At 29.8% G+C, this 11,401-nt stretch overlaps 1 protein-coding gene across 1 annotated transcript in view; it reads right to left on the reverse strand.

Moving 5' to 3' along the window:
• Positions 1-228: 228 nt before the first annotated feature.
• Positions 229-11,401, reverse strand: part of LOC106462098 (myotubularin-related protein 13-like) — a 105,974-nt gene continuing 94,801 nt past the window's right edge. Inside the window, exons 40-42 of the mRNA XM_022389234.1 lie at positions 10,407-10,561; positions 7,381-7,512; positions 229-5,866 (exon numbers count right to left, since the gene is read on the reverse strand). Of these exons, the coding sequence (XP_022244942.1) occupies positions 5,774-5,866; positions 7,381-7,512; positions 10,407-10,561 (380 nt within the window). The 3' untranslated portion in view covers positions 229-5,773. The remainder of the gene's footprint in view (positions 5,867-7,380; positions 7,513-10,406; positions 10,562-11,401) is intronic.

Genomic DNA, 11,401 nt, shown 5'->3' on the forward strand with positions numbered 1-11,401 from the left:
ATCATAACAAAATAATAGTCTGGTTTGGCTTCCGTAATAAGGATCTTTAAATACTTGATGCACATTTAAGGTTTTGTTTAAGAATATGACACAAAATCCTTCTGAATCTTTTAACATACAAGAGCTTGAAAAAAAAAAAAGAAAAGAATCTAGGGTACTTACCTGTTTCTTAGCATCTACTTGTTCTCAAATAAGACAAGACAAATTAGAACTACTTCTGAATCTTTTAACATACATGAGCTTGAAAAAAAAAAAAAGAAAAGAATCTAGGGTACTTACCTGTTTCTTAGCATCTACTTGTTCTCAAATAAGACAAGACAAATTAGAACTACCGAAACAAAGTCACTAGTGTGTAACTTACATTCTGTATTACCTGAATAGTCAGTCCCCCATAATATATGCACATGTAGAATGGTGTGTGTTTGGTTGTAGCAAAGCCACATTGGGCTATCTGCTGTGCCCACTGAGGAGAATCAAACACCTGATTTTAGTGTTATAAATCCAAAGACTTACTGCTGACCCACTGGGGGACATGTAGAAAGGAAATCTTATTTTCTGTCAATTGATCTTATGGAAGTGTTTTACTTTTACTATATATTAGTAAAGACTAAGTTAGAGTTTAGCTCTTTTCTTGTACAAGAACTTTTGGTCACGTACACAGAAAGTCTTCAGTGTTTGTTTGGGTGCTCCAGTTATTTCTCAAATGATTATATTTTTATTTTCTTTGAAAGTTTCGAGTTATGGGAACTAATTAAGAAAATGTCAGTTTAACCTAAATGTGTGATTTAAATGGTTATTTCACACAATTTTTTTTATATGCAAAGTAACACTAAACTCGTGCCAAACAACACTTCTCTGTTGCATGTAGCATACTTATTGAAATGTAAAGTGAATTATACATAAACTGAGAACAACCTAACTTTATTACATGACCTGCATCAAGTGAAATTCGTTTTTAATAATATGCAAAGCTAGAGTACCAAGTGTAAAGTTATACTTAGTATTATGTAACCTGCAAGGTTACCATTTCAGCAGAATCAAATATAAACAAAACAAGTTTACTACTATGTGGCAAAAAAAAACATTTAGTATCCAGACTTTAGTTTTGCTATAGATAGGTAACAGTGTTGGACAAGAAACTATCTAATAGTTACTGGTGTTCTCTTCACCAATTTATAATTCTGGGTTGGTTCAGTTTTAAAGCACTCTCTGTGGGTAACCCTCTAGACTACAATGTAAGCACAAGATGAATATCAAGCCTTATTGAAAGCCAAGAATAAAACTTAAGGATATTAAAAACATAATTTACTACGAGATATTATCCAAAGCAGTTAATCCAAGCTTCATCATTAGCAAGTTAATCAAACTGTCACATATGTATATATACTACAAATTATACAGTACAGAATAATACTGCAGATGCTAAATTAATTAGGAATCTGGTAGAATAACAGATTTTTATCATATAAATCTTCAAACTTCATACTGACAAACTTTTTTCTTCTACAATAACTGTTAGCCATGTGCACAGAAATTCATCAGTGTTCCTATAAATGCTCCAAAAGCTGCTCAAGTACTTATCATTGTTGTTCCAGAAAGCTATATCACGACTCATCATACCGAGTGTCTTTCAAGGAAAAAACTTCAACAAAAATATTGTGTGTTCCGATATTGACTATTTTATGTTTATGGACCTCTGTGTCATACAGGATAATACATAAGATGAACTCTATCATGCTTAAATTGTTTAATTAATGTGATAATATTATGGTCATTAAAACTTACCATATTTCAGGAATTACATGGTGTTACTTTAAACCCAAAAGTAACTACATCTGTAACTGTTAGTAGCCAAATCAAGAATAAACTGTGAAAATTATACAGTTTACAGCATACTTTTTCAGAATGTGTCATAAACCAAGGTAGACATCCAAGTGTTTTACAATAAAATTTGAGAACATATACTAGTAACACAACTCCTATTCTCTCCTTCAAAGAATATTTCATCATCTGATTGTTCAGCTGTCTGTTTTGTCTAGTAAAGTTCAGATGGTACAGTTTAACAGGCACAAAACTACTTTGTCAAAATCTGGCAACTATGTTAAATGTAAGTATACCCAAATTACACAAAAAGGAATATAATCAACAATGAAATAGTAAGAAATATCTAATAAAAGTATGTATGAAGACTGTTTGCATTACCGACACAAAAGTACTTACCAGTTCTGCCAAATGGAATTTTACTTTGTAAAAAAAAATTTTATGAGCAATATATCTAGGTGATATTGATTAATAAAATACTGTATAGACAGATAATCACAGCACATAAATTTTTGTTTTTAAGCACAAAGCTGCAGTGGTCTACCTATAATGTCCCCACCACAGGGATTAAACACCAACTTTTTGTGATATAAACCCTTAAGTTTACTGCTGAACCACCAGGGGGCAGCAGACAAATTATCAAAAATAAAAAAACTGAACAGTTACTTAAATAAATCATGACACATATCACTGAAAAATAAGGTTGTTGTTTGTTTGTTTTTTCAGATGGTTATCAAATATTAAAAGATAAAGCATATCCACTATATTACACTGTATCATTAAATTACATGAACAGACAAATTGTTCCTGACCACATGAAATATTTCTCATTTTCAACTGCAATGAGAAATAAAAAGATTATTTCTATTACTTTTTTTCCAAAACTTCCTCTCTTGACATTTTGAAAAATAAAAATGCTTTAAAAAAGTTTAAAAATTTTGATAGTTGGAATTTTTATTTAAATAAAAAGTAATTACATCTATAAATTTTAATCGTTTGTGTAGAAACATCCTAATGTTAATATACAAATACCTACAAGACCAGTTCAAAACATTATCCATTATGGGTGGGAATTATGTTTCTATTTCTTCATCAATGTCAAGAATAAAATATATCTATCACTGGATGGTAGAACACTGAAAAATATACATTTATAACAAGATCATCACAGAGCTATCTAAAAAACACTTAAAAAGTTAAAACACTTGTGTTCTCCAAGTATTAATATATATTATGGGCACAATACACTAATAAGAGATGCAGATGAGAGAACCAGATTTAGCTATGGAGATTCTTAAGAAAATGCTGTTGCAACGCACTTTCAAACAATATTCCTTCAATTGTACTTACCATAAAATCTCTTGATCAACATATGTATTTACAGCAATGACAATCATGGAAGTTAAAAAGCTAGGAACACAATGGAAATATTTAGAAAAAAAAAAAGTGCTGGACATTCACACAATTCACAAAGATTAGAAGCACACAGTATCATATTTACAAAGGATTTTAATGCATCTTACACAAAAAAGAGAAGTAACCAAGAGCAAAACTTCATATAGGCAGTCCTAGAGCATATGTGAAACGTTTTGAAGAAATAATCAAAAATTAGGGATATCAACACCTCTGGACAAGAAGTGAAGGAGCACCATCTGCTTGCATAAGCCTAAAGCTAAATCTACATGTATTTTCTGAAAGTCTATATCAATTAAAGTAAACAAAATCAAATGACTCCTTTTTACTTCCTCTGCACAATCTTAAGGAGATTGTACACCCACATTTCTTAAAGTAGTAACTAATTCAAAATGCTTTTCAGAGCTTGGTATAAAGTTATAATAAAAATAAACACACACATTTTCTTTGTATGACATCTCTTCATGATCTTATAATTTATTTCAAACTTCCATTTTTTTTGTAGTTGCATTCAAAATAATTAAATCTATAATGACATAAGATTTGTTCATGATTGACATACTTTAAAATTTTAAAGTATATTTAGTAACTGTCAAAATAGGCAAGTAATGATTTATATCAAAGCATTTACAATTAAAATTTTAATGATAAATTAAAAATTATTCCATGAAGAAACTGAACAAAAAGGAAATTCCAATAATAATGTTAATTTTTTTTTTATTATGTTCAAATGGAAACCACTGAATATAAAAAATTCAAAACCTATTATGCGGTTTATGTCTATTAGCTAAGGTATCTTAAATGTCCAAAATTATATTAGGCAATTTTAGTAGATTGTTAAAGTAAAACATATTACAGGGTTATTAATTTCAAAAACTAGTAGCTTAAAAAAATATGTCAGAATGAGTAGTTCTCTCTTTTCTATTCTCATACAATCAAGAATATATAAAGCAAAATTAATGTCTGAAAATAAATTGCTTATATATTATTTATTATCCTGAAGCTTCAGAAGTATTGCTAAAATGTTACAAAACAATTTTGATACAAAAGTGAAATTTCAGATGCAAAATATCTGCAATCATTCTTTTAATACATCAATTTAATGCTGATAGGATAACATTTTTTAAGTTATGGTGTCATATATTTTGTACTACATTTAAAAATGGTATTCTCTCTAAAGAGATGTTTCCTATTTATTTATTTTTTAATTGTACATACTATAAGTAATTGCACGTAGTTTAAACCACACTGCTGTAGATGAACATATCTATTAAAACATCCCTGCTGAAAGTTTGTCTATTAATAACAAAATAAATAGCCTGAGAATAGCATTAGTTGGAGAAATAAAAGGCACTACCATTAAAACCACTATCACAAACGTATCATTTAAACATTCAGTAAATTCCTGGAAAGATACCACTTTGCTTACCCTGCCATCATTCTTGATTACAGGGGAGGAAGACCTTAACTTGATGTCTTTAAACGTACAAATTCAAGTTTGTCTGAGCTGTCTTCCAATAGCCGCCGTGACTGACTTCAAATTAAGAGTATTTTCAATTAAACATGCCACAGAAGCATTAAAGTACAACAGTCCGTAATAAAATGACATGGACCCATCACAAATGTAATAATACAATACATAATAAAATGATATGGACCCATCACAAAATGTAATAATACAATGAATACTTACAGGTAAAAAGAAGAAAGAGGTGCTTTCATCTAGTTTGTGCTAAAACAATGTAGGATAGTCATTGCTAAGAATGATAACAAAATTAAATTTTCAGTATGATGTCACCTTTAATAACCATTTATTTATCAGGATTGTAGGTGCCGAAGCTTTAATTCCACACATTACCGTCATTATTACTTGATTATATTAATCACATGTAATGGTACATAACATATTCACTCCTACTTGCAAACAATGTGGCAAAAACAATATCTCCTTTTACATGTGATAAACAACCAGCGAGATAAAAAAAAAATTTATCTAAGTAAATAAACACACAAATATATCATTCAGGAACATTTTTCATCACCACTATTAACCACTCGATTTGTAATAATTCAAGCATATATGAAGCTACTTTAGTACTTCGTGTGTTATTAAAAATACTTTAGATACATTGGTGATGCAAAGGACACTGATAAAACTAAAACCAGAAACAAATTATCTGAACACACTACTGCTACATATTTTATCTTTGTTGGGAAATATGCTATATTCATTTATATTTTTCTAAAGATGTTTTTTGGAGCCATGTTTTCCTTCTAACAAACCAAAGAGGAAGGAAATAAAAAGCCTTAATGCATATTATAGCCATTAAATCTTATTTTGACTATCACTGGTCTTAAATGCTGGCTAACCAGCTGGCTGTTTAGTAAAATAAAAATTATGTTATGAACTAAGGCCTGCTAAGGTCAGGTCTTGTGTCTGTAGCTCCATTTATTAATGTAAGTGTAAAACACACACAAAGGCTCCCCAAAACTGTGCCCACAATGAAACAAAGTGAACTAAAAGTAGTTTTACATTTTGTTACTGCAGACATGCCTGTATCTTTTCTATCCATTCCTGGGCTGCTTGACCATCGGCTGCCATAAAATTGTATATTCTCCGTACTGTTCTTAACTGCACACACGAAAAAAGAACATCCAGAGTTTAACAAATTTCTCAATGATAAAACAATTCCATAATATAAATAATCACTAATTAAGAAAAACTATGTCACAAACCATTAAATGCACTAATCCAGCATTTCTCAAACTTGGGTCTAACTAGAGTACTGGAGGGGGTCTGCAAGTCATGTTCAAAATTTTATACAAATATTTTTTTTAAATATGATTTATAGAATAAAAAATACGTTTCCTAGAACTAAATCAATATGAAAATTTTGGAACACAGCTGTTCATGTACACAGTATCTTTTTTTTTCAAAACAAAAAACACCAACAGGTTTGGGGTTCTGTGAAAACAAATTAAAAGTGTTCCTAAAGTTTGAGTACCACTGCATTAACCCTTTTTGTACAATGAAATGTTTTTTTATTCAAGAGGATTTTTGTCTTAAGTAAGTTTCCAGTAGGAAAAGCGTATAAAACATAACTTAGTAAATCCCTGTTGACACTGTTGGGAACTAAAAAACAGACAACCTATAGTAAAACCCCAATATTTCAACAATCTTTTATAATTTAGTAGCAACAAATATTTTGAGTTAAAAACAACACACAGTTTAATTGAGAAATGCTTTCAATAAGTACTGGTTTTGGCAACAATTATTTAAGCTACAATTTATTTAATTTGTATAATAATGAAATACATTCCAGAGGAACATTTTTGGTTACATATAAAAACATTAACTAGGTACTAACAGCAAGTTGAGACTTTGCAACCTTGTATTAAACCCTTTCTGGCTAGACTTGTCAATCGGTTATATTTTGTAGGAAGAAAAACTGGATTTAAGAAACAGATTATCCTACAAAACTAACCCAAATAGTGTATTTGGTATACAGACAGTGAAATCATGTCAGTTTTGATAAGTTAGCATGAACTGTTTATCTGTCTTGAAAAATATCTTAAGAAAACAAAAGAAGCTGGAAAACTAATGCAGTAATCTTTAGACATCAAAAACAATTAAAAATTGTAAAAAAAATTATCTATTTATTTTGGGACTGGTGAGTACATCAAATTTTTCCAAGTTTATCTTTTATCTAGAAATAAGACTACATTTCCAAACTCTTAAGTTAATTACAAAATAAATTCCTGATTCTACAAATTTTAAAAATTGCCTTTAGAATTGTGTGAGATATCTAATGTACTCTATCACATATATTTTGAATGATTCTTCATATCATTATGTAGAAAATGTATTTTCATTTCTAAAAAAGAATGTCAATCATGTCTAATCTGGTGGCTACCAAAACTTGCTATCAACAGTTAGTATTTAAATTTAATCAAGAGCTATATATATGTATTAATGCTTCACACCAAGAAGAACCAAGAAGTTTAAGCTTCATGAGAGGTAGCTGAATGATATTAAAACTATACACTTCACAATGTCAGTTATTTTAAAAGTAAAACAGAAGTTAACAAATAGGAAGGAAGACATATCTTAGTCCACATATGAGTAACATAAACATTGGTACTTACATCAAAGAATGATTTTTCATCACACTTCTTTGTAACTCCCTGCGGTGGAGCAACTGGTGTTACAGAAACAACTTCAGCTATGTCAATGACTCCCTTACAGTGCGACTCTTCCATAACATCATAATAACGTAACTATAACACAGAATTACTATAAGCTTGAACTCAGTAAAGTACTAGTACAAAACATCATAAAGCATATATATAACCTCAATAAATTAGTAGCATACATGGCAAAAGAACAATATATATGTATATATAGGACCACAGGCTTTACAAAATGTATCACTGTAATATGCATTGTTTTTTAAACATGCATACACCTTCAGTAAATTAGTAACATACAAGATAAAACAAGAAACTATATATAAAGGACCAGAGACTACTAAACATTATTGTTGTGGTTATATTGTTGTTTAAAGCATATATAGAACTTCAGTATTAGTAATGTATTCTTGTTTAAAACACACATACAATTTCAGTAAATTAATAACAAAGTTAAAACAAGATACAATACACATATACAGGACCAAAGAATTGTAGTAATACACTGTTACTTTGTAAACAGTTCCACATTAAATGACTATTGCCTAACCGAGAGCATTTGGCTATATAAAGAAGTTAAGAGTTGGAAAAATCCATAAGCGTAGAAGAGTGTCAGTTAAAATATTGTCAACAGGTAGACTTAGTAACAGGTTTAAAATTATTTCATCTCTTTGCAGTTTTAAATCAGGTAGCCAAGTATGACTAAAAGTAAATTAGAGTAGAAATAGAAAGTTGTTAGTGATGGGAAATCTTGTTTTAATGGTAGAACATTCCAAGTTGTTCTAAGAAACTGTGAATGTTTACATCCAAGTGAATTGTTAAAAATTAGTAGCTTGTATATCTCCTAAAATCCATGTTCTTAATTCTAAGTAAATCACAGAGTCATCTACCAAACCCAGACAAGTCCTGCTGAGTCTACAAAATAACAGAGCAACTATAAACATTTTTATATAACATGACTACAGCAAAATGGTTACAAAAAAAACACACAATAAATTCACAAAATAAGACTTATATAAAAATAATATATATATATATATATATATATTAAAACTCCATACTAACAGTGAACTAGAATATTTCAAAATCTTATGTTTTTTCATTATAACTGCATATGGTACACTTTTGAGTGTAAATTTCTGGAAACACACTACAAAGTAAATCTATGTGTGTTATATTATTGCTACAATATGGAAAGAACATAAATTTACTCAATATTTACACTTTTACATTATACACAATCTACAAATGGACAAAGCTATAACACTTACATCTTTACTTAATGTAAATATTCTTCTCACAACTGAGTTAAAATAAAAAGTAACATACAAAGGCACTCAAACTAGAAAAGTTTCCACATTTTAAGAATAAAAAATGCATAATTTTATGTTTTTTTGGTACAAAACAGTAATCTTTCAAAATATAATTAAAGTATAGGATAAAATTTGTGTATGTTGTCTACTGCAGCAGTTCCTGAACTGTGGCCACAACTCACCTTGTGAGCTGCAAAAGGTATTGGTTTGGGTTGCAGAACAAGACATAACATAAACATATTTTATTTTACAATTATCTATAGAATAATGAACCTAAGATTGTTTGTCATCAAAAAAACACAAAAACAGTACTAGACTTTAATGAAGTAGTAACTTCTTTTCCCAGTTGAGAAAAAAATCCCAGAAAAATGCTTGGTTATTCAAGTCAATTGTGAAAGTATAGGAACCCCCACCTTAAAAAGTAATCAGTTTCTGATTTATGGTTATTATACTTCTATCAATATGAACTTTAACAGTTAACAATTCATTCTATGGAATTATACACCCTATTACATCTTCAAATTCTGCAGCAAAAACATTTACAATTTTACAAAGTTTCTGCTATAGATATTATTGGTCTTGAACAGTGAGTGGCAGTTAAGGACGTGGACAAAGTACATAGAAATGCAAAGCTCAGTCTTTTCAATTTTATGTTTTTGGAGATCAAAGAACATTTTACATCTTTCAAACTAATGACATATTTAAATGGTATTTCTCTGTAAATACCATACCTCCTGACACATTGAAACAAATTGCTCTATCTGGCACTAGATTTTGAGGGTGACTAAAATGTTTGCACCCACACTTTTAACAAAGCTTATAATACATAGTTTATTTTTAATAAAACATCTGATACAATTTCAAGAAAATCAAGCAGTGGATCCACTAATAACAATCTAATCTCATTCCTTACAATTATATGAGTATCAACCGAAAAGCAGTTACAAAAAAAGAAAAAAGGGAAATTATGCTAGAATTAAAAATGTTAAAACAACTAATTGTTGTGAGATGAGATGCATGCTGACTAACATTTTGTTAATCAAATGGGTATGTATAGCCTTTATAAATGCAATATCAGACTAAATAATTCAACCTAATGAAGGTATTTAGCCATAAGCTTAACACACAGAATAGGTTTTTAGTATAAAACATTAAAACCATTATCAAACACATACTTGTTGGATAATATAACAAAGCACAAATATTTTCACACATACAGACTTCTGCAGTACTGCATTTGAAAAATCACACATTTGGAACATTTAACTGGTTATGTCATGAACATATGATAATGCAATTTTAGTGACTTTCTTACTAGTTGCTAGAAGGTTAAGCATTTAGTCAAGATCGATTTCATACGCTTTTTATTTTTTTGCTGTTTTTATTGAACATAATTTTGTATTGACAAAGAGCTATGGTGGTGATAATTTCATGGGAGATTCCCAGTTAACATCAACTAAACAAACAGCTTTGGATAGTGGCTCACTAGCAATGGTTAGTTGAGTCAATTAGTATGAGTGGGTTTCCCTATTGGAGTGAATGTTTGAAGCACGAGAAATGCTGGCATTTCCTTTGACATTATGAAACATATAAATAACAAACTTCCACCTTATCCAGCTCATAATCAGAACAGGTTAAAATACATGACCACAAATTATGTAAAATACTTACTTGGTGTTTAATAGAATCAAGAACAAACCATCTCTGTTTCCAACCCTTTAAAAGAGCCCCACGTTTAAATAGATAGCCTTCATGGGTTCTGTTTTCAGCAACATTAGATGAAAACTGATTGTAATATTGACTACTGGTTTGCACTGTTGTTACACCTGTTGAACAAGCAACACCACAAAATTCAATTTCAACAAAGAAAAATCTTGTCTTACTAATCTTTGAAAAGGTAACTGCTTGTGATGATGAGGGTAAAGGTGTGGATTTGGTACATCTATATTTCCAGAAAACATTTTACAATGTGCCACATAAAAGACTTCTAACAAAATTATCTTTATGGTGTAAGGGATAAGTTGGTTCAAAAATATGTTGGAGGAGAGAAAACATATGATTGCTTTCAACAGAGTTCAGTCAAATTTGATTAATGTAACAAGTGAGGTACCTCAAAGATCAATGTTTGGGTTCTTTACTTTTGATTTACATTAATGATGTTGATAAAGGAATGGTTGATAAATTGCTTAAATTCACAAATGGTATTAAAATCTTGGGCATTGTCGGTTGTAAGAAAGATGCTGCTTCTACTTCACAAAAGTATTCAGGTCATTTAGTGAATTGGTTGAATAAACGGCAGATGAATTTTAATTATAAGAAATACATGATAATTTAAGTGGGACATCATAATTTGAATTCTGAGTATAATTTTAATTGAATTAACCTCTGCAAAGTTATAGAAGGAAGTGATCTTGGTGCTTTCATTGATCAGTCTCTTACATTACACAAGTAGTGTGCTGTTGCTAGTGGTGGGATAAATAAAACTTTAAGCTATATCAACATAAAATAATGGATACAAGTCTAGAAGTGATTATTTCATTAGATTATTGTATTCAGTAATGGGCTTCTTACTTTAACCCTCTCCCGATGGGTCACAGATCAAAGGCCATGTCATCACGTTTGTTGACTCGCATTCAAAATTTTATTGAACTACTATTTCATGAATT

Source organism: Limulus polyphemus, unplaced genomic scaffold (assembly GCF_000517525.1).
Source record: "Limulus polyphemus unplaced genomic scaffold, Limulus_polyphemus-2.1.2 Scaffold1092, whole genome shotgun sequence".
NCBI lineage: Eukaryota > Metazoa > Arthropoda > Merostomata > Xiphosura > Limulidae > Limulus > Limulus polyphemus.